Source organism: Harmonia axyridis, chromosome 1, assembly GCF_914767665.1.
Source record: "Harmonia axyridis chromosome 1, icHarAxyr1.1, whole genome shotgun sequence".
NCBI lineage: Eukaryota > Metazoa > Arthropoda > Insecta > Coleoptera > Coccinellidae > Harmonia > Harmonia axyridis.
In genome coordinates, this window is record NC_059501.1 from 10,800,998 (window position 1) to 10,824,883 (window position 23,886).

The window sequence follows — 23,886 nt, forward strand, 5'->3', positions numbered from 1 at the left end:
CCATTACGATCAAATCGAAACTTAACTCTTATTATATACAGGGTGAGTCTTTGACTTCAACATAAACAGGGTGTTTTTTTCGAGGTATATAACTTTGAGTCGGCATTACTGTTCAAGATGGTGACCGATTTAACAGTTGACAAGTGATTTATTCTCAGTTTGGTTTGGCAATTCATCATGAATAAACTCACGCCTGAACAACGCTTGCAAATAGTGCAATTTTATTTAGAAAATAATGGTTCTGTGCGGAATACGTATCGCGCACTCAGTCCATTTTATTTTGTTTAGCGATGAAGCGCAATTCTGGCTGAATGGCTACGTCAACAAACAAAACTGTCACATTTGGAGTGAAGTTGATCCTCAAGTGTATGTCGAAACACCGTTACATACAGAAAAACTGACTGTTTGGTGCGCTTTATGGGTTGGTGTAATCATTGGTCCGTACTTCTTCAGAAACGATGATGGTCAGAACGTTACAGTCAATGGTGATCAGTATAGAGCAATTATTACTAATTTTTTCATTCCTGAATTGAACAACCATGATGTCCAGGAGCTGTGGTTCCAACAAGACGGCGCAACATGTCACACAGCTCGTGCCACAATCGATTCATTGAAAGACACATTTGGTGACCACCTAATTTCACGTTTTGGACCTGTGAATTGGCCTCCAAGATCTTGTGATTTAACACCGCTAGACTACTTTCTGTGGGGCTATGTAGAGTCATTGGTCTGAGCGGATAAGCCACAAACCCTGGACCATTTGGAAGACAACATTCGCCGTGTTATTGCCGATATACGGCCACAAATGTTGGAAAAAGTCATCGAAAATTGGACGTCCAGATTGGAACACATCCGAGCCAGCCGTGGCGGTCATATGCCAGAACTCATATTTAAAATGTAATGCCACAAGATTATCTTGCGCATTAATAAAATTCATGTCAATCGTATGATCCAGCGTTGTTTTATTGCAATTTAAAGTTCTATAGCTCTAAAAAAACACCCTTTACTTCATACTTTACTTTTACTTCAAACAGTTCCTGAGATCAAAGGAAACACTTTTTTCCTTACTATTTTCTCCGATTCGGCTCGGTTGGAAAAATACAGCCTGTTGAAACTCCATGAAAAATTGCAATTTTTAATTAAATCTCGAAAATGGAATGGAATCGGAGGAAATGACTTTCGGAATACCTATAGTTTTTTATTAATTCGATGAATCATTTCTGAATAAACAATTCCATCAAAGTCATCAAAGAAAAAAAATCGAATCGGAAAATGCAAGGAAAAAAGTGTTTCTTTTGATCTCAGGAATCATAAGTTGAAATATTTATACAAGTCAAAGACTCACCCTGTATACATTTCAATGATAAATCATCGAATGACTGTTCTTTTCAAAATCGACTAGACATTTTTAATTTTCAAGAATTTTTCACACAATTGAAATTTGTGCCAAAATTTTCGAGATATATCTTTGTTATTCACCACATTTTAGTTGATCGTCGGTCGACAAATGATAATAAATATAATGTCGATGACCTAATGAATTCCAAACCTCTTTTGACGATATTTTCATGCCGATTATGGATGCGAAGCATCCGTAGCGGCTTGGCTCTTTCATCGAAAGATTTTTATCTCTGGTAATGAATCTTGTTATAAGCGGAACCATTCCCGCGGGTTCTATACAAAGCGAATTATAATGCGGTTTTCTTATTATGTACAAGGTTTTTAGGTGAACCGGAAAGCGTTGATTCAGTATCGATTAAGGCGATGCCGGAAAAAGGTTGCTTCGGGCTCTTTTGTCCTTTTTCGGATGTACAAAATGGACCTGTTTACCGAATCTTCGGGACCTTGGCGGTGAATACAGAGAGTTAAATGAATACTTAAACGATGTTGGAGATAGGTCAGTACATATATCTCGTTAAAACATCGTTGTTCATATAATATTAAGGAGAATAAAAACTTAATGGAATAAATTTTGAGAAGTCATTCCCTGAAGAGATCGCTTTTTAATTCCACGATGTCTGTAATTTTCGAATTTTGAGTCAAAGATGATCTTAAACGACGAGGTTCGAACCACGTATAATGAATTCGTGGTTGAAATCAAATGTGTCTGACCAGCCGGCCGTAAAGAAGATAATTCCCGAATGAAAATATCTAAAAACTTGGAATTTTTGGGGGAGGGTCGAATCTCGGTTAAGTTCGTTAATCGGTCAAATCTGACCTGGTATATGACAGTTCATAGTTTTTATTTCCGGTTAATTTGAAAACTGCAAATTCGATCGAGATGAAAATTTGCATTTTGGTGTGAAATAACAATATCAAGCTTGATTTAGAATTTCATGTTGATCGCGTAACCAGAACTCTAAAAAATTCAAGAAGAAATTGCCTAATATTTCCCTGACTACAAAAAATTGAAATTTCAGCATCATGAGAAATATCGAACTGATCTCATTATCTTAACTAAGGAAAATTCAAGAAGAATATTGGAAAAGAAATACCCAATATTTTCGTGACGACAAATCTGATCGAGATGAAATTTTTCATGCATAGTCTGAATAATAACTTGATCTTTCTGCAAAATTTCGTGTTGATAGCGTCATCAGAACCATAGGGAATTCAAGCAAAATATATCATATGATTTTCATCAAGTTGACAATTTCATCAGTATCATAGGAAGTTCCAGTTAAATACCGAGAAAAAATGACGAAATCACTGACCACAGAGAAGATGGCTTGATGATATAAGACTGAACAATATTTTTTTTTATGTTCTGGTTCCCACGAAAGGAGATATCCTGTAAATGTTCAGAGAACATTGTGAGAACCAAGGGAAAGAAGGTAGGAATTGGTGTCTTTTTTTTAATTTATGAAGGTTATATGCCTCGGGGAACACCTCCCTAGGCAATGTGTTCCAGAGCCTTGCTGTTCGTTGGATGAACGAGTCTTTAAAACGAGATGTTCTGCAGGTCTCCAACGCGACCACAAAGGGGTGTGAAGACTGAACTTGACGGTTTAACCTCGAAGAGACTGCCAAAGGAGGAACGATTGTTGATATTTCAGAAGAGCATCGCCCATGAAAATATCTATAAAATAGAGACAGATCGCTAACTTTTTTACGGTGTTCCAAAGTGGTGAGCGAGTTTGTTAACGAGGCATCACCGACGAGACGAATTGCCCTTTTTTGGGCAGAATTCAGCAGTTTCAGAATATGCTTAGGTGCCGCACTCCAAACAGTATGGAACAGTATTCCAAGACAGGTCGGATCTGTGCCTTATAAATCATAAGTAGCTGACTAGAAGTGAAATAGCTCCTAGCACGAAACAGAAAACCAAGTTTTTGGGATGCACTTTTGGCAATTGATCTCACGTGATCTTCCCAAGAAAGGTTATTGCTCATAGTAATACCAAGCATCGAGATGGATGACTTCAAAGGTATAGTTACTCCTGACAAGCTTATGTTGGGCATACTGAGATCGGCCTCTCTAAAGAAAAGACATGCTTGTGTTTTGTCTGCATTGAAATCCACCAAGTTATTGGATCCCCATTTAAGAATTATTGCCAAGTCCATATTTATGTTATTAACATTTCTTCCTCGTTCCTTACTGATTTGGCGGGCTGGTATTGGAGCCCTGGAAGAGATATATACCATGCATAAAATACTGATGCCATAACCTTGCTAGCTGGTGTTTAAAATTTTGGTTGCTTTGAACTTTTCAATCAACTCAGGCTCTCTTTCACTTGGGAGTGAATTGATGGATCCATTTTCCATTCACTTTGACATATTGAATCCAAAAATCTAATTAAACAGCTCCGAAAAGCGTCCGGTATCGAAGATACATTGTTGTTTTTGGTCAGCGGTGATCAAGCGCAGCACTCAATTCACAGCAAAGCTTCCTCAAGGACAAATCTGAAGAATAATCAAAATAGTGAATAATCTGCCTTCTGATATCTCTAACTCCATCACTTTATTCAATTTACAATTGCCCAAAACCATTTCGTGGACTTTTATGGATGTTTTCTGATAAAACTGCCGAATTTGAACAAGCAGAGTTTTAGCCATCATGATCATTTTTCGGTCACGTTCAAAGTCAGTATTTCACCTTTTGACCAATGTTGTCGATGGAGCTTAGTCTGAATTACACTCATAAAACCATGGCTTGGCTCATTCAGTATTGTGTTTTCGAAAATAAGTTTTTTTATCAACGAAACTCGTTTTTCAAACAACAAATGCAACCTTCAATATAATATAAACAAACTGTGCATCAGTCCGTGACATATTGAGTGAGAGATTTCGCCAACCGGAAATGTAAACAATATCAATCTCAATTAAAATGAAAATATATCAAAGTATACCAAAACTTCGATCAGTAATCGAATCCTAATAAATCGCTGAACCGAATCCGATTCCGCTCTTACCGGTCTGAATCTGCATAAATCATAAAACACCTTGTATCTAGACTCGCGAATCGTCCTTTAACGTTGAAGACAAAAAGATCGATATCCACACAGCACAAGGGTAAACCATAATGAGATCATCGCGAGACGATCCCAGTGACTAATAATAATTATCATAATGTCGGTCAAGAACTTTCTCTCCGGTGAAGAATCTCAGGAATTGAAGTAGCCGAATATTACGTCGGTAGTCGGCGTCTATACCGAGAATCAATTACTGGCGATAATTAATACCTACTTAGATGTGTCTATACCGCCGTGTATATAAATTTGAATAATTAGGCATGAATTGATGGCTTTAAAGTTGTGCTGTTATACAACTCCAGGATGATTGGATGTTCCTTGACCGGAACCAAACAGGGCATCTGTTTATACCATATCGGTAAATTTTTTCTTTACTGTCCTTGAGGAGAGATAATTGATTTAATTAGCATAAAATGGTCAGTTCGTTCAGCAGAAAAGTAATTCTATTAAAATTAAAAGATTTACTTACAAGGGACATTGTCCTGTCAGAAATTTATTTCGCCAATATGTGGAGATATTTAACGACTGCGAATTTTTGATTGACTCGGTCTATAGTTGCAGGGTCGCCGTAAGGACCGGCAAACCGGACATTTTACCGGGGCGCCAAATTTTAAGGGCGGAGTCAGTTAATAAAACAAAAAATAAATTTTTGAGACAAAAATGTTTTCTTAGTGAAAATTCCACTCTTTGTAGTAAAATAATAAAATTACCAGCAGCCAATTTTTTTTGAAGCGGATAGGTGCTTTCAACTATAGTTATGAAAATACAAATAGGTACCTAATAAAATGCACCTTTGAGAACAACGTCGTCCTTTTACTATAGACTCATAGAGAGTTGTACTTTTGAACAATTCGAGATGTTCTTTGATGAAATCGACAAAACGACCTTTGATGAATTTGACAAGGTGATTTTGAGTTAAAAAATAAAATTTCATGTGAAATAGAAAAGATGCCTGAGGGGAATACAGAGGCTGCTCCAAAGAAAATTGAGATAAATTAGGCAGAGCAGGGCGGCAAAATTTTGTTTTTCCGGGGCGCAAAAATGTCATGGCGCGGCCCTGTATAGCATTTGAAATTGAATGACAGTTATGATATTTTCATTTTAACTTTTATAGTGTTATTTGCATTGAAAAATGTGAACAAAAATGCGAATAGAGGATATTGGAATGGTTCTAGATATAATGGATTCTCCAAGAAGTTTTGTTTTGATTTTTAAAAAACGAGTAGAGATAGTTTGATAGGAATCAATGAATGCTCATTTCATTGTGAAGAGAAAGGTTTGCCATTAACGTTAGAAAATGATACCAGCTAAATAGTCGCCACGGTTACAGCACCAAATCCTCTTCAAAGAATTTTTCATGACAATTCGCACATTTGCGAACGAATTTCATCTTTAAGGTCTTGAATCGATTGTGGAGCTTTAGCATAGAACTTATCTTTCATCTGGCACCAAAGAAAAAAGTGTAGAGGTACTAAATCACGAGATCTCGGTGGTCAACTGTAATCACCTCTTGGAGAAATTACACGACCAGGAAACATTTCTTGCCAAATAGCGATTATTTAGTTGCTTGTGTGGTACGTAGTTCCGTCTTGTGTAATATGAATGTTGTCAACATCAATATCTTTCAATTTTGGTCATGAAAAAATCATTAATCATAACTCTTTCGTGTTTTCCTCAACACTACGGGCCACACCAGATTTATTCCAAGTTGTTCTTGAGCGACGCAAACGCTTTTGATTCTTCACAGCACTAACTTGTCCCAACAACTCAAGTTTCACTATTGCCGGCTGAGTAGATGCTTCAGGAAGAAGTAGTTTAGTTGCTAATTGTGACCCCAAAATTTTATAGCGAATTTTAACAATTGCAATGAGTTTTTGAAGATTGTTCCGTTTAATTTTTAGTAATGGCTTACATTCACTGGTCGAAAAGTGACAGCTTCAGATTAGCAACTGCCCAGATATTCAGGCTGTGATTGAAAAAACCTATACCACATTTATGGGCTCAGACTGTCTTTGTTAACGGAATACAGAGCGTTTTAAAAATTATATGGATTTCCCTATGGAGTCGAAACAATCGAACCACCCTAAACGCAAATTCCAGTCTGAAATTGGTCTGATTTTCAAAATTCCGATAAATGCACCTACAGCGAAAACAATGAGTTTACATTTTTTTTCTCTAACTCTTTCTATCTTGAATACGGATGTCGTTACGAAAATTGTTTACTAAGCAAACCCCAATTATTTTTCAGTTTTTCACCTATTCTATGGAGAAGGGTCCCCTTTTTTAAAACATCTCTCTATTTCAGTATCGTAATGAGTTCACCACAGTACTGAAAATAGTGTTATAATAAACTAAACACAGCATCCTTTTCAGTTTTATTTTTTGTTTTGTGGTTGTTAACACTGACTTCCGATCCTATCAAATTTCAACACAGGTCAATTGTCAATAAAATATACTTTGGATATAGTGAAATGATTTGCAACATCATTCGCAATTTTTCTTGATTCTGTTGGTGTTAAATCGATTTCGTCAGACTCAATTCACGAATTTAATGGATAATCATAAATTTTTTCAAAATTTAAAACGTATGAATCAAATTCCGTAATCTGTCAATTTTCGTAACAGGTACACCAACTGCCAAGATACAATACTAAAGTCACTAGGATGTATAATCTGAATTTTCATTGCATTTAGACAATATTTCACAAAACTTGATTGAAATAGAGAAAATATCGTCTAATACTCGTTGCAGAAGGCAATTCCAACACTCATGCGTTCAAAAACAGGCTCCTTTGTCGCCCGTTTTCGAATTTCGCATTCCAGTTGGAATAGGAGCTTTTTCTGCAACTTGTTTTAGAATATACTATTATATTACTACCGCAGAAAAGAGTTTCAATCACTTTTGAAATTACTACTAAATGTTACACATTTCAGTACCTATATGAAGTGAGAAAATTTTAGATAGGTCACATAAATTTCTTCATAAACTATCTCAAGGATATAAATTCTCAACCTCCACAACATTTCATCAAGTCGTCTCTACTGCATAATTAAGAGAATCAAAGACCCGCCCTGTGATTGAATAAATAACAATAACACAAATCGAACTGATCCCAATCAATCGATTTCGCAACTCGAAGTTGTCTTCAATCAAATCGAAACCGACGAAGGTGAAGACGTAGGTGATAATTAGTCTGAAACATTTCGCACATTCTAAACTGGACAAAGCCGCCCATGTTTGGAAGCACTCCAAAGGTGATCCATTCATCTCAACGGTATAGATCATCAATCAAAACCGCTCATAAATATGAAGCTGCGCGATTATAATAATCTCAGAGGAACGGACCGAAATTTTAATGAAAGATTCGACTGTTTGATTGAGGGGTCCGAGAGAGGTCAGCGTGGTAGCCGACAAATGTCATCATCCATGTCCTACTCCTCTCTTTTCGACGATAATAATTATAATAAAATATCTTTATTTTTTAATAAGGATGTTTCATTGGGAAACAGGAAAACTTTGATGACACCGAGTTGGTTCCAGTATACTACATCATTAGGCTCTCACAGTCTTTGCAATCGAAATACAGGGAGTTTATTCAAATTTTACTCATTTCTTCCGGAGGTCATAATTAGCGAACCACCTAGTATATTTTCTTCATAGATGGCACACATGTTCCTTATTTATTGCTCTAATCAATCACCCAAAAACCATAAGAAAAATTTGGGTCCAGATTAACAAATAATCACGAAATGATTGTATCCTTGAAACAACACCCTGTATATCGGAGTAATGAAGATTTATTTGTAGAAAAATCATTGATAATGATAATGATCACGAAACCATTTCGAGAGGAAAAAATCAATAATGAAAATAAATCCACATCCATAATAAAGATGTGTTTTTATACACAATCAAACCATCAAAATACAAGGTGTTACCAAATAAGTATGAGAATTTTTAGGAATCGAATCTTTCACAAAAATTTAAGGGGGTTTTATATAAACAAAATCACTTTGTCCTTTCCTTTAAAAGTTACCCGCTTCCAAATTAAAAAAAAAATTAAATTGTCGAAAACATGTTTCATTGTTGAAATATTGTATATTTTCTCGAATTTTGTTGTTTTCTTTCAGAGGAATTGAACATGCAACATTTTTCAATAGAACTTTTTAACGAAATAAAATTCCTCAACTCAAAAATGATTATTGAAAATAACGATTCAAAGCGAACAATATTCAAGTCTGTGTTATAGAAAGTAATAGTTTCCTATTAAAAAGAAGAAAATAATATTTTGCTGGAACTGAACTTCTGTACATGAAATCGAAAAAATCTAGTAGGTGGCTGTTGCGTATTCATTATGATGCAAAAATGCCATTTAACTGTTCAGCAATTTCAAGACAGAAACAGAAATATTTTTTTTAATTTTGAAAGCGTACAACTTTCAAAGAAAGACCTGAGAGAATTTGTTCATATAAAAGGCATCCTTTAATTTTAGATAAGGATTAATCCCTAAAATAGTTTGCACTGATTACAGTTTCTATGTCCTTAAAAAAACTGTTTTTCAAATCAAAACCATACAGAAAATATTGACAAGCGATTCAAGGTCATTGAAAATACTATTTATTCCATATCAATCATATATTTGCTAAGATTTCTTGAATTTTGAACGTCTATCCCTTTCGCATCAGTCAGGGCGTTAGCCTTTCACTGCTTCATTACAGTGTTATTCATGTCTTGTGATGTAATGAGAAATCATTAAATAGTCTCTGAGTCAAACGTTATTTGGCTTAACACGACTACCTAGGAAAATGCCATCTTTAGTTTCTTGTGTTCAGGAGTGAACGAGGGAGTGAATCAATTACCTTGTGGTATCAATGAAAAACTTTTTGAAAAATAGTGAAACTTAAGTAGATATGGAGATTTATCGTAATACATTTGTTGTCTTGTTATATTTCAGGTGAATCAAACAAGGATTTTTCATAATTTATAGAAAAATTCTAAATATTTCAAAGAATATATTATGAAACTCATGTTATTAGGCTTGATATTTAGAACGTTGCCAAACATAAGCGTACTTTGCAAAACATTAATTTCACTCCTTATGACACATTGGTGGGGCAAGTGATTCTCGCGTATAGTATATCCAAAGTCACTTGAACTAGTCCATGAAAACAAAGATGTCCCTTTGAAGTGGATACTGCGATCCATTAAATACCGGGGTTGATTTGAAAGTATTTGAAAGGCACTATATTCACTGGCCCCAGAAGAATTTCTGGAACTTTGGACAAACCTTGTTTGATCAAAATATTCAGCTTCCTCCAAGTGACTCTGGATATACTATACTAAAATAATCATAAATTCATCCTATAAAGACCAGCTCAAAGAAAAAGCAAAAACAGTGAGAACCAAAGTAGTCATAAGGACTTTGAGAATGCTGGACCAAAAGAGGAAAAGAGGATAAACTCTGAGGGCAAAATAGAAAATTACCTGGAAACCACCAACAATATCAGATGAAGAGAAAAAACACAATATGACGAAAAAAATTGGGACAATTTTCATGAACAATTAAAAATGTGTATCAATATAGCGTATCGATGAACAAAGAGTCGAAGGACTCACTTGCCCCACGATATGGGGCAAATGAGGCATTTGAAGTCAGAAATTCTCACCTAAGAATTATTATTTTGTTAATTTTGTGTGTTTTGTGTATTGAATAGGTATCTAAAGTTGTGTCTCAATCAACAAACATTGTTTTATTCGCATTTTTGAAAAAGTTATACCTCGTTAAACCTTAAGGTGTCTCAGTTGCCCCACCCTCCCCTAGCATTCTTCTCATATTAGATTTAGTACTCCTTTCTGGTCTCAGTAGTCACACAAAATGCTTTGGAGCCCGGCTGCTTGGGAGAATTTTTGGAGATTACACTAAGACTTCTCGAAAAATGTTCGAAACACCTTGCTTAGGAGTACTAAGCACAGGACTTTGGGCCAGCCTTTGACATTAAAATTGCGCGCAAAATTGACTAAACAACCTCTTTGCCTGTACCCATTCAGGATCAATCAAACTCCTCATCTATCTCCCAGGTAACACCAAATCAGGATTCCCCCTTCGTCCGGCCGGGAAAATATGGGAGGAAGCCATAAAACCAAATGTTCCGTAACACAGACCCCGTATAATGCCTGGAGGGGGGCACAGAACTGGGTGAATCCAAACTTTATGAGTTGTAAAGTCAATATTCCAGACACGATTCAGTCTCTTAACCGTGTTACGTCGTGAAAATTGAATCCGGTAGGGATAGCGTCGGTTCATTTCGAAAACCGGCGTCTGAGTGCCGGTGTCGTCGGAACGCCTCGAGATCGGGGACGAGCAAAGACAAATATTGCAAACTAAACAACTGTAGTAGGATGTAGGCAACGAACAGATGAGATAAACAGGATTCCCTTTATTATTCATCTCCCGACTGGGTGAACTGATGTTCTAAGTGCCCTTTTTTCCGGCCTTTGTTCCTGCTGGAACAAAAGGAGAATCGTAGGCGTATTCTTCAAGTGTGTGATGAATGGAGGACATTTTTTTTCTCCCGGATCCGCCGTGTTCCAGAAACGGAAATGAGTGTTCTTTCATCAATAAATGATGCGTTTTTATTGTGTATTCAGATTTTCCGGTTCTTAATTCGGGGTTATTTTTTATTCCTTGGATCCTTTTGAATATTACGATGCTGTCGTTTATTTTTGACTGCATTCGATTCAGGAATATGTTAAGAGGTATTACCACCACGTGACTTTCTGATTATCAGATAAACTTTGGTATTTATTCATTTTCCCTCTGACGATTTTGCGATGACCAAACTTTTTACGGTGTACAAATCAAAAATATTTACTTTTTACAATGTATATCTATGTTTAAGAAAATGATGTGGAAAATTCCATAAAAATCGGAGATTTGTGGGAAGAAATATCTCTTATTTCGTTTTGAACTGAGAAGATGGTGCTCCCTCTTTGTCCCCTCTAAGTCCTGGAAGATCTTGTATTTAATGTAAAGAGCCCTTTCTTGTGAATACGTCCAAACACTACTTTCATACGACCAATTCTAGAATACTCTGGCCCTGCATTATTCACCTACCTGGTATCTAACCGCTAGCGTTTGGAACAGATTTAACGTTATGCGATGAAGATTCTTTTCGGAAGAGTCAGTTCATTAATAATAATAACATAACATATATTCATCATCAAAGTTTACATATACATAAACATACATATGAGGGACTAATGATATGAATATTCAAAAAATAGAAAGAACCAAGTAAAATGGTTTTCTGTGAGTAAGTGAGGATACATTCGAAATTTTCAGATTTAAAAGTTTTATTGATCATCAAATGTGAGGTGACCTTATAATAACTTATCGAAAGATGAATGGTTCTGTTGATGATAACAAAAATATCTTCATACACCATGAAGTGTATCGAACTCGTGGGGACAGTTCTGTTCACCAAACTGGGTGTTGAACGAGTAGAAAGCTCTACCAGAAAGTGTCGTTATTATCAATTTAGTTAAAATAAATTCGGACTTGTCATCAATGTTTCTGAAGTGTTTTCTCTTTTGTATGAGAGTTGTTGACTAAATATCTGTTTGATAAAAATAAAAATTATAATAAATTGTGTACATTTTCGCCTTTTTATACATACTGCGATAATTCAACACACTTCAATTCATGTTTAGCTACTGGAATTAGCAAAGACGCGATTATTTATCAACTCATCGTAAGTGATTGGTCGCCGATGAAGCGGCTACGGGTGCGCGTATCTAGAGAATAGAACACAAAGAATTATCTGGAAGATTTTCAATGATTTGCGAGACTTAGAAGAGATATGTATGTTGTTTCAGATTTCATTCACTACTAGCCGAATATAAATTTAATTTATAAGCGGGAATTGTGTTGGGATTCTCGAACCCCCCTTGGGTTTGGAAAATTAGGAAAAGAATTGTCCCTTGTGATTGAAATATCACAAAGAAGAAAAACCGTGGAGATTCAGAACAACAGAAACCTTCCTTTGGGCTGAAAAATCCTCAAATAAACGAAAGCACCTCATCTGGGGTGTCTCACAATTATTGCCAAGTGGTCAATGTTACAATATCAGTCTATGCCACCACGCGATATCATTTTCGATTTCATAATTTTCTTCGATAGTGAAATATTCTTTCCGAATGAATATATCATTCACAAGCCATTCGAGTTATACGCATTATGATCTCATTATGTTGACGGCAACGTAGATCATTGTTGGATATTCCCTAGACTCCTACCCATTCCATTCCTTCAGAAGAAAAATTATTAATTCCTGTCGAGGACCACACGGAACCGCAGGCTAGTCCTCAGGCTATCCACACTACATATATGTTCCCATCTCCATCATGCTGGCTCTCCATCAGCAAGCACATTTAATTCTTCATGATTTATTCACTGTATCCCAACCAATAAATTTTTAATTCTGCCAGGACCCATCGACGTCCTTGATGATGAATGAAAAGGCCGATTAAATCTTATTAAAAATGTATTTGTTTCCTTTGTAGGACCATGTTTGACCTGAACACATTTAGAAGGCTTCCATTAGCCACTGCCATAATTGGGATATCGCTGTGTTTGCCCTTCACTTTGGCGTGTTTCGGGAGAACAATGCTACGTAAGTATCCGCCATATTGATTAACGATTTACTTGGGGGAACTTATGGAGAAAACAAAAAGGGTAATCGAAAAAATATTTGTCGAAGGTATTCTATTCATTCTTTCGTGTGAAATAATTCCTTTTTATGTATACTTCTAGTAAGAAAAAATTGAAGAAGAATATTTCATTCAAATATTTTTTCACAGTCTACATTTTTACTTATTTCTGTGAATAACTGTGATTCAGAACATGCCAATTCCGTGGATCATAATGATTTCACAATAAGGTAGGCAGCTGAAAACTTTCTACTAGAAAATATATCCTTTAATTTAATTTGTTCATTCAACTTCATATTCACATCAAATTAAATATCAAAGGAAGACAGCAATGCCATGACGTCAGTGATGACGAATCTGTTAGGTGTAGAACTTTGCTTCCGCCATTTTGTAATAGATAACGGTAAGTGGTAGACGAAATAAATAGATCGTGGATGTCATACAATAAGCTAAGTTATCTTTGAAGATAACGCCATCGAAATATTAGTCGATTTGTGTCTACATCATAAAGTTGTTCTCGATTAAACATATCAGCTTACGATCCGAATTCTCGTCATCTGCGAGGGGTTTTAATTTTCTTCTTCAATATAAAGAAATCTGTAGCTTGGGCTCATCGAGTGCTCTCAAATACCTGTAGTAAGGCCGCAATAAGTGAAAGAACGTTCCGAGAGTGGCTCAAACGCTTCAAGAACGGTGATTAAGACGTCGAAGACCAGCATGGCGGTGGAAGAAAGAATGTTTTCGAAGATGCAGAATTGGAGGCATTATTTGATGAAGACATTGTCAAACTAACAAGAATTGACAGGATCATTGGAAGTGACACAGCAAGCCGTTTCAAAACGCCTGAAAGCCATGAGAATGATTCAGAAACAAGGACATTGGGTGCCATACCATTTGAAGCCGAAAGATGTTGAACGGCGTTTTTTGCCTGTGAACAGCTGCTTGCAAGGCAAAGACAGAAGGGATTTCTGCATCACATTGTGACTGGAGAAGAAAAATGGGTTTATAACGATAATCCCAAGCGTAGAAAATTATTGGATGTCCCGACCATGGTTTCACGTCGACGGCAAAACCGAATATTCACGGTTCAATTCAAGGTCATGCTCAGTATTTGTATTATGAGTTGTAAAAACCGACTGAAACAATAACAGGTGATCGTTATCGAACGCAAACTATGCATTTGAGTGGAGCATTGAAAGACAAACGGCCACAACACAACAAGAGACATGATAAAGTGATTTTACAGCATAACAATGCTCAAACCCATGTTGCGAAAGTCATCAAGACTTACTTGGAAACGTTAAAATGGGAAGTCACATCCCACTCGCCGTATTCTCCAGACGTTGCTCCCTCGGACTATCTCTTGTTTCGATCAATGGCACACGCCTTGGCTGACCAACAATCCCAGTCTTATGAAGAATTAAAAAATTGTATCGCTTCAAAAGATGACCGGTATATTCAACACCGAATTCGCACGCTGTCTAAGTCTTAAAGAAGAGAGAAAGTAGTGGTCAGCTTTGAACAATACTTTGAGTGATAAATATATAACCAGTTTTTTATAATAAAGCCACGAATTTTGGAAAAAAAATGGCGGAAGCAATGCTGTACGCCTATGTATACACCTTGTAAACTCATACAAAAAATTTCTAATAATTTATGTTTTCTACCCTTTGCTAGGTTGCCGTTTGTGCCAATTTATTTTACTCATAATAAGAATTGTTTCTGCTTGTTTTCGATTCAATTTTCGTCGTCTCGTGTTATATAAAAATTGAGTTCGCCAAAATTTGAATGAATCATAATTGATCATTAAATATTGAAACGACCTGAATGAATCTAAAAATTCATTCCGTAACTTTTTTGACAGGCAACAATATTTTCCTTCTATCGCAGACTTCATGACATTGCTAAAATAAATGAACGATATATGACTGATGCTCTGATTTTTTGTTCCGATCCATCACAGGAGGCGATGGTGTCACTGAGCAGGAAAAGCGAATAATATTGGATGTACATAACAGGATGAGACAGGCCGTTGCCTTGGGTCAGATAGATGGTCAACCCCCCGCCTCCAATATGATTGAGATGGTGAGTGTATTGGCGAAATCGACATTCCATGTTTATAACTTCAGAAAAGGTTATCTGAAACGGGATATTCCAATATTCGGCCAGTCGTCTGAGAAAATTGAAGTGGAAATGTTGGAGGATGTATATTTGTTATTAGTCCAGATTTTTTTCTTTTGATTACTCCAGCCAGACAGATTGATTTCTTGCATAGCATTCTCATACCAACACATTTGCTTGATTGGATTCTTTTGACCTAGTTTTCGGGAAATGAATGGACTGGTCTAGATAGCCGTCATCGAAGAAAAAAAGATATCAATATTATTCAACTGTTTCAGCCATTACAATTTAGTATCTTGATAAAAACAAGTTTCATGCTCTTTATATGTTTTTACTACTAATAAAATTGGATATTAACAATTTCGAACTTATTTCAAGTTCATCTTTTAACACTGGTTCTATAAATGGTACAGAGTATTTTTATGAATTCAGGTACAAAAAGTTGAAAATAAAAACCAAAAAAGGGCTATAAAATCAGATAGAGACGGAGAATTATGTGAATACCTAGAATTTCACTTATTATTTGAGCAGTGTTCTGTTTGTTCATTCATAATTTCTGTTCACTTACTTAACAATTTCAATGGATTATAAATAGTTACGTCACATGTCTCTTGATACAATATGTATAATTTGTCATTTGTGGGGAAAGGGTGATCATTGTCTTTATACAATGTGTTGCAAAGGTGGGATAACCATTAGTTTTTTGACTGAATTCTCTATAATTGATTGTTTGATTGCAACTATTGTTTTTATGGTTTCTATTTCAGTTCTGTGGTTAACTTTATATAATATTGTGGTGAAAGTTATGTGAATCATTTGCGTGGTTTGAGTCTAGTGAAATGCATATAACAGTAGATGTGGGTTTTTTCTATTATCTCTTTGTATCTGAAATAACATAAATAATCTGTACTATTTGTATAACCTTCAGTAGATAACTGAAGATGAACTTAAAATAAGTTCAAAACTCCGTGGGTACACAATGTTATACTGAAATTGTCAATTTCCAATCAAATGGGTATAGAACCTGTTTCAATTATGATATCAATAATATTAGAAAAACATATATTGAAGGCTAGATGATACAATTAAACAATCAAAGAAAATAAAATAATTTGATAGGATTCGAACTTAAATTCCAATCAAATAGAAAAAGTGGCATGATTTATGTTGAACTTGAGTGTATTGCCATTATTACTTGAAACCTCTGAGGATGAAATTTTCAGAATTGTCTGATCAGCTGAGATATTGAAGGAAAATGACTCATCTATGAGGTTGGTTAATCGAGTGAAAATGAGGTTCAGTTTGAAAAATTAATTAAACTAATTATGAAACTTGAAGGATAGTGGTGGAACTGTCAAAATTCGTCAATGCTTGATCGATTGCGTTTTAAAATTCAATAATAAAATATGAAATATGAATTGAAAATGAACTCATTTCAAAAACACTATTTTTCAGAAATGGGACAATGAATTAGCAGCTAAAGCACAGCAATGGGCAGTGTCTTGTTCTGCTTCAAGGCACGATGCTTACAGGCACATAGGTAATGAAGCCAAAAATAATATTTACTTGCTTATCTTGTTTTTAATTTTAGTATTAAGGTCGAAATTTTCGGATGCAGCCTTCAGAACATAATTTTGAGTTTAGAATCATGAAAGTCTTTTAATTATTTCGAAATTATAATAATAGTATATTATTCAACGAGCGGTAATGTAGGTCATAACTCACGCAGATGATGTTTGCAGCACGAGCCGCAGGCGAGTGCTGTAATTTATCAAGTTAGTTATAACCATAACCGCAAGTTGAATACTATACTTTATCTACGACTATATCAATAAATACTAAGAAAAAAATACAGACTTAGAATATAGACAGAAGGAACGGGAAATAAACATATGTGCTCGATCCCGTACAAGAGAGATGGAAACTTAGTGCCACCAATCACAATCGAACTAGCTTCGGCTAGCTCGAATCCAGTATTGAGTACAGATATAGAATTTTATTGAAAAACCTTAATAGTTGCCTATAAGAATGCATTAAAATATACCAAAAAATATTCCTTGTAATCGATGACTCAATGATTTTTCAAACTCCTTTATATTTTTTCGGGCAATTAATTCTATATGGTAACATTAGCTGTTTGTCTTTGGAAATGTATACCTATATAATATTTCATCTTCACTATCTGAATTAATCATTTTCAGCAAAACATTCACAATAATTAGATATCAACTTAATTTGAAAACGTCAAGAGTGACATTTCCTCGGACATTCCTCCCCTCAATAACAATAATGGAATGTTCCCTTTTGGCCAATCGAATAGAAGCACAGAAGTATTTAGAAGCACAGATCCATATTTTCCGATTTATTATAGTTATAGTTATAGTAGTGAGTTATTATAACTAACGATGTTTGTTAATAGATACTATTAATTGCTCAAAAGCAGTTGAATAATGAATATATAATTCAATAGGAGTAGATAAATCGACTTTATTCAATGAAATATGTAGAAAGACATATGATATCTTTAGATGTTGGACTAACCATGCCGAGGCGGAGTTTAGTCGGAGACTATTCTTACACTCAACCTCGTATGGCTGCCATTTCTTGATAATATAAATAGAGAATATAAAAACAACAATGAATTAATACAGATTATTAATACAAAAACAACAATAAACAAATAGAGAATATAAATATAAAAATATGTATAAAATAAATAGAGAATATATAACATGCAAAAAGAGGAAAAGAATTACTGTAATAAATCATTTGAGAGAGAATACTCTTCATTTGACGCCTGAATTGTGAAAAGCTGAGGCTGAAAACACTACTGTCCAATTCTCAATAGTTTGAATTCTACTTCACTCAAAATATGAAATTAAGTGTACTCGAAAGAGGTGAAATTTTCAAATTTCAAATGAAAGCAAACGAACTGAAAATATTCAAAATAATTTCGGCAACCTTGAGACATCCAGCTGTATAAAGCGAGAACACGATAAGAAAATTACCGTGGCAGGGACGGGATGAAAATGAAAGTGTTCGTTCAACAGAAAATTTGCCAACAGCTTTAATACAACGCTATAATGGCGGCCATTAATTCCCAACCCTAACCGCTTTATATACTTCAGGATGCATTCTCTTTCCGTTTCGGTCTCTCTATTGTTTCAAAACGTAGCGTGAGCCAAACGGGTTTCCATAAGTCAGTTGAAATAATTCGGGTCTTTATAATGGATACCTACAACCATTGAGTTTAGCCGAATCGAGGAATGTTGGAATTTTGAGAGGAGCGATAGATCGATTTTGGCATTGTCAGGTGGAAAATCTGTTTCGGGTAGTGTATTAGCACTCTATGGTTCGATCAGCTACTGGGGGTGCAAGCAGTGATCTGATGATAAGTAGATATCGTATACACAGAGAGAGAGAGGAACTCTAACAGAAAGCTGAGACACACCTTGTGGCCCAGGACCCAATCAGCCTCTGTTTGTATTGGTTCATTATATTGAGCTGATCTTATTGTTCAAAAATCTTACAGAATTCACCAACTTCAATCAATATATTCATCTCACTAACATTTATTTGAGAGCACCAAGGGGGTAAGGAAGGCCAATCTAGCAAATTTCACAAAGGAAGTGATCTCAACAGGTGAAATCATTTTCTTTCTTACTTTCCTAAAAATGGATAAGCAAATCATCATTTCACAATTTCCGAGAATTTAATAGTATCTTCTGATTCATTACAACTGCAATATATGAATGTTTCCCAAATATTATCATATCAAAATCGAACAGGTCATCGATCTTCTTTCTTACTTTTCTGTGAAATGGATATGCAAATCATCAATTCACAATTTTCGAAAATTTAATATTATCTTTTGGTTGATTATGACTACAATATATAAATGATTCGTTGAAATCACTGAATTCCAACACCTGAATTCATTGATTTTTTAATTTTCTGTGAAATAGATATGCAAACCATCAATTCACAATTTTCGATAATTTGTATTCTCTTTCGGTTGATTATGACTTTATAATAACAAGCGTTCATTTAAATTCATGATCAAGGGTGCTGTGGAGAAATTAGAGTTCATTTTCTGTTATTATAAGTAGCGCTTTGCTTGTACCATACACTGTGTCCGTAAAGTATGAAACAAATTCATTTTTAGCTAAACAGACCATTTTAAGAAATAATCCTGAAACAAGTCGATTTTTATTTCAATTTATCGTATTTTAAAATAATAATCTAATATACAGGGTGAATTATTTTCGAGGAATGACGTCACCATCATATTTTTTTTTTAAATGGAACACCCCATTTTGTCTCAATTTTCCGAATACTCTAGCTGAGCTGATTCCAAAAATGTATCGCATGTTGATTCCAATTGGTACAGGGTGGACAAAAATACAATAGTTTTGTGTGTGCTCATAAAGTAACGCGTAACATTCTTTATTACTTTATGAGCACACTAAACTTCTGTATTTTTGTCCACCCTGTACCAATTGAAATCAACATGTGATACATTTTTAGAATCAGCTCAGCTAGAGTAATCGGAAAATTGAAACAAAATGGGGGTGTTCCATTAAAAAAAAATTACGGTGAGTCATCACTCGAAATTAATTCACCCTGTATATTATATTATTATTTTAAATTACGGTAAATTGAAATAAAAAATCGACGTGTTCCTGGATCATTTCTTAAAATGGTCTGTTTAGCTGAAAATGAATTTGTTCCATACTTTACGGACACAGTGTATGAATGTTTCCTCAAAATTATTGAAGTCGAACAGCAGTTGTCGATCTTCTGTCTTACATTTCTGTGAAATGGATATGCAAATCATGAATCCACAATTTTTGAGAATTTGCTTTTATTCTTCGGTTGATGATAACCTCAAGATATAAATGATTTCTTGAAATAAATGAGGTTGAATGATGATGGTCAGATAAACCATACCTTAATATTATTCTCTTCACTGTTGGACTGTGTGCTCTGAACTACACGACCGTCCAAGGGGGCATCTATGTATCATTATATCAATGGGTGCAATTAACAACAAATTGAGCATAAGCTTAGCTCATTAAACACGTTTTGATCTTTGTTATTTCGAGTCAGTATATGTATAATCCTCTTGCTCATTTAGTCTGGCGCATATTATCCGACTGAAAGAAGTGCTAACTTCGGGCATTTTATTTTTGGAGAGTCCTTGGGAAATATAGTTTTTGGTTCTTATGTTTTTCAAGCACTTTTTCATTCCTCTGTCGGCTTCGTTCGATTCGTTTCGATACCACACTGCTTTATATTGCTATATATTGCCTCCTCAAACTTCATCCCTTTACAGATAGGTTCCTGGTGGGACAGAATACAGCCACAACGTGGACAACAAAAACACCCACAGATTACTATGAACTGGAATCTGACTTTCCAGGAGCAATACACAAGTGGTTTGATGAAGTGAGGAAATTTAGATTTGGAAAGCAGTCTCACCCAGGTGCAGGACATTATGCTCAGGTGAGAAATCTTATGATCTTCATTTTACGTGTTGGTTCATACCTATCTATCATTTTAAAACAATGTTGAAATTATGTCACAGTATTGTAAGCCATAAACATTATAATTTTCGAAAGAAAAGACCTGGAGAACTGAAATTTTCTGAGTAATTTGAGATACCAATACATCATTTGATTCGTTCAAGGACCAAATCCGCTTAATGGTTGCGGAATAGATGAATGAACATGATGTGCTTCCTGTAGGCTTAGATACAGTATCCCATTACAACTTTGGACGCACTACTTTTTGCCAAATGGTGAATAAACGGACCTCTGTAACAAGAAAATAACTGTCCTGAGCCTGGGCTTGAACTATCAACTTTTTATATTGAAATTCATCTGCATAGCCAACCAAAAAAAAGTATTACATTTTTCTTGAAATTTGAAGAAAGTTTTGTGTTCAAGTATCCAAAAAATGGATCGGTTCGATGCATAAGCATGCAAAGTGCACTGTACTCTAAATGCCTCTAATCGGATCTGTTGTTATGGAAATGATGGATTTACGATATTGTGCTTGAATATTCTACTAATGATGAAATCAACACGAACTTTCGCTTGGAGATTGAAGCTTTTATTTCGTATTCACACGCGAAATCTGGATACGATCAGTTGTCACGGAAATATTAGGTTTTTTGCAATGATCTGCTTGAATTTTTAAGATTTTGGTGATGGCATATACACAAAAGTCTACATTAAGCTTGAAACTGTTATTATGAACATTTCTCTACGATTCGATCAAATGATGCAATCTCTATGAGATTTGTTGATTTCTAAATATCAAGTAGGTTTTTGCCGCTATTTTCTTTAAATTTTCTTTAGTAATGGTTACGCGATTAACAATGAATCTGAATATTCTTATATTGAATCCAAATTCGAAGGGGTACTAAATCGAACTTTATCGTTCGAGGCCATTTTCTGCTCTGATAAGAGGTCTGATGAAGATCAGCGTAATCATCAATCATTATGAAATTTTATTTCATTATTCTAGTCTATTCAATGATTTCCAACTTTTTGATCCGTTTAATAGATGGTTTTATTTTTTAAGTTTCACCATAACCTCTTTACATTCAACACTACACTAGCTACACGGTGAGTGTACTTTTGTAGATGGTTATCGTATTTCTCATCATAATTAGTGAAAAAGCTCATGGTGTTACAAAAAGAACACGCAAAATATTCTGATCATGGTAACTGTTTTCTCTTATTTTTTCCATTTCCTTCACTAACCACTAGAACAACAAATGGAAATGCTAATGCTCTATGTTACCGAGATATTCACTTATCTAATCGAGAATCTTCCGGCAAAGTCCAACTTCCAACTGAACGCCGGGAAAATATGAAAAACTCTCAAGGAAATTAACTGAATCTGAATGCATAACAGTGAGTGGAAAATTAAATGCAGTGTCCAATCAGGAGATTCACTGGAAACTTTCCGAATTATAAAATTCCACAGCCGGAGTGGTAACTCTTCAGAATAAACTTGGCCATTTCATTTGATTGATGCTTAATAATTGGAATGGAATCTGTATATTTGCATTGCACTCGAGGTATCTTCAAGAGGTTTGGCCGTCCGGTATACTCCGAACCGAAGTTTGTGCTTTGACATCGGCAATTATTCAAATTGGTTTCGCTTCTGCTGTTTGGACTTTCTTCTAGGTCAAGAAAAAATGTCGGAAAATTTTGATTTTTCCGGTGGATATTGAGTAATAGTTGAAGATAGCTGCAGAGAGCAGTAGATAAAAATCTGTTGCCCTTTTTTAGTTGGTCTTTCTTCTAAGTCTAGAAAAAATGTCGGAAAATTTTGATTTTTCCGGTGGATATTGGGTAATAGAACAAGATAGCTGCAGAGAGCAGTAGATAATAAATCCGTTGACCTTTATATTACCTTAAACAATCGAATGTTTGAGGGGTATTAGGGCGGCACTGTAAGACGACTTTCACTAAATTATAATTTTATTTCTTTTATAATGATTTTTGGTAGGTTTTTTATCACGAATATTCTAAAAATATGTGCTTTTTACAAAGTGCAGGGTGGGATGTTTTAGCCCTACAACTTTCAAACCAGAGGTGATAGACAAAATCTGATACCCCATTTTCGTTCCTTTTTCTGGGGAACTAATGAGAGTACTACTCATTTTTGGCCTGCTTCTTTTGTTTTTGAGTTATAAGCAAAAAATGTAAAAAGAATTTATATCTCCGCTAATACTGATGATAAAGCTTTGACATTAAAACATTATACAGGCACTTTTTTACGTAGAATTAATAGAGTTTCAACGAAGGTATACCACAAATTTATGTTTTTCAAATGGAAACACTAGATGTGACATTTTTCGAAAACTTAATTTTTCCTGCTTCCAAAATTGTATAGCATCGTATGGTTTGTGTCAATATAAATAATAGAAAATGGTCAAGAACCTTTCTTTTTCTAAGAGTCCCAATATTTCTTTAGTTTCAACTGTTGATGAGTATAGAAGAGCTTCCTATAACAAGATTAGTGTCCTTCCGTCGATCTGATTATTTCTATGCTTCTAAATAATTTCTACAGAATTGGAATTAAGATATATTTTGTAATTTTTTTATTTCAAAATGGATTCGGAAATAACGAAAAGATCTACATGATCGACTGTTTCAACAGAGAGATTCACAGAAATCTAATGTTTCCATTTGAAAAAACAGAACTTTAGGTCATAGCTCCTTAATTAAAAACCCTGTTGAAAAATATTTAAAAAAGTGCCTGTATGACGTTTTAATTTCAAAGTTTTAGTGGAGATATAAATATTTTTAGATATCGCCATTTTTCCAATTTTCGCTTATAACTCGAAACAAAAGAAATTGGCCAAAAATGAATTCTCCTCTCATGAAAAAGAGAACGAGAATGTATCAAATTTTTTCTATATCCTCTGGTTCAATAGTTGTAGTGCTAAAACATCGCAATTTGCCCAGCCTGTACATATCATCAATTTTTTTCGTAAATCAAAAATATTGATTTTCCCCCATGTAAATTTTGTCCAAGAAATTATATAAAAACTCCATAAACATCG

General features: G+C 34.9%; 1 protein-coding gene across 1 annotated transcript in view; it reads left to right on the forward strand.

Moving 5' to 3' along the window:
- LOC123689017 (venom allergen 5-like) overlaps positions 1 to 23,886 on the forward strand; it is a 45,345-nt gene that overhangs the window by 11,973 nt on the left and 9,486 nt on the right. The window contains exons 2-5 of the mRNA XM_045627800.1: positions 13,035 to 13,144; positions 15,145 to 15,266; positions 16,758 to 16,842; positions 20,638 to 20,807. Of these exons, the coding sequence (XP_045483756.1) occupies positions 13,039 to 13,144; positions 15,145 to 15,266; positions 16,758 to 16,842; positions 20,638 to 20,807 (483 nt within the window). The 5' untranslated portion in view covers positions 13,035 to 13,038. The remainder of the gene's footprint in view (positions 1 to 13,034; positions 13,145 to 15,144; positions 15,267 to 16,757; positions 16,843 to 20,637; positions 20,808 to 23,886) is intronic.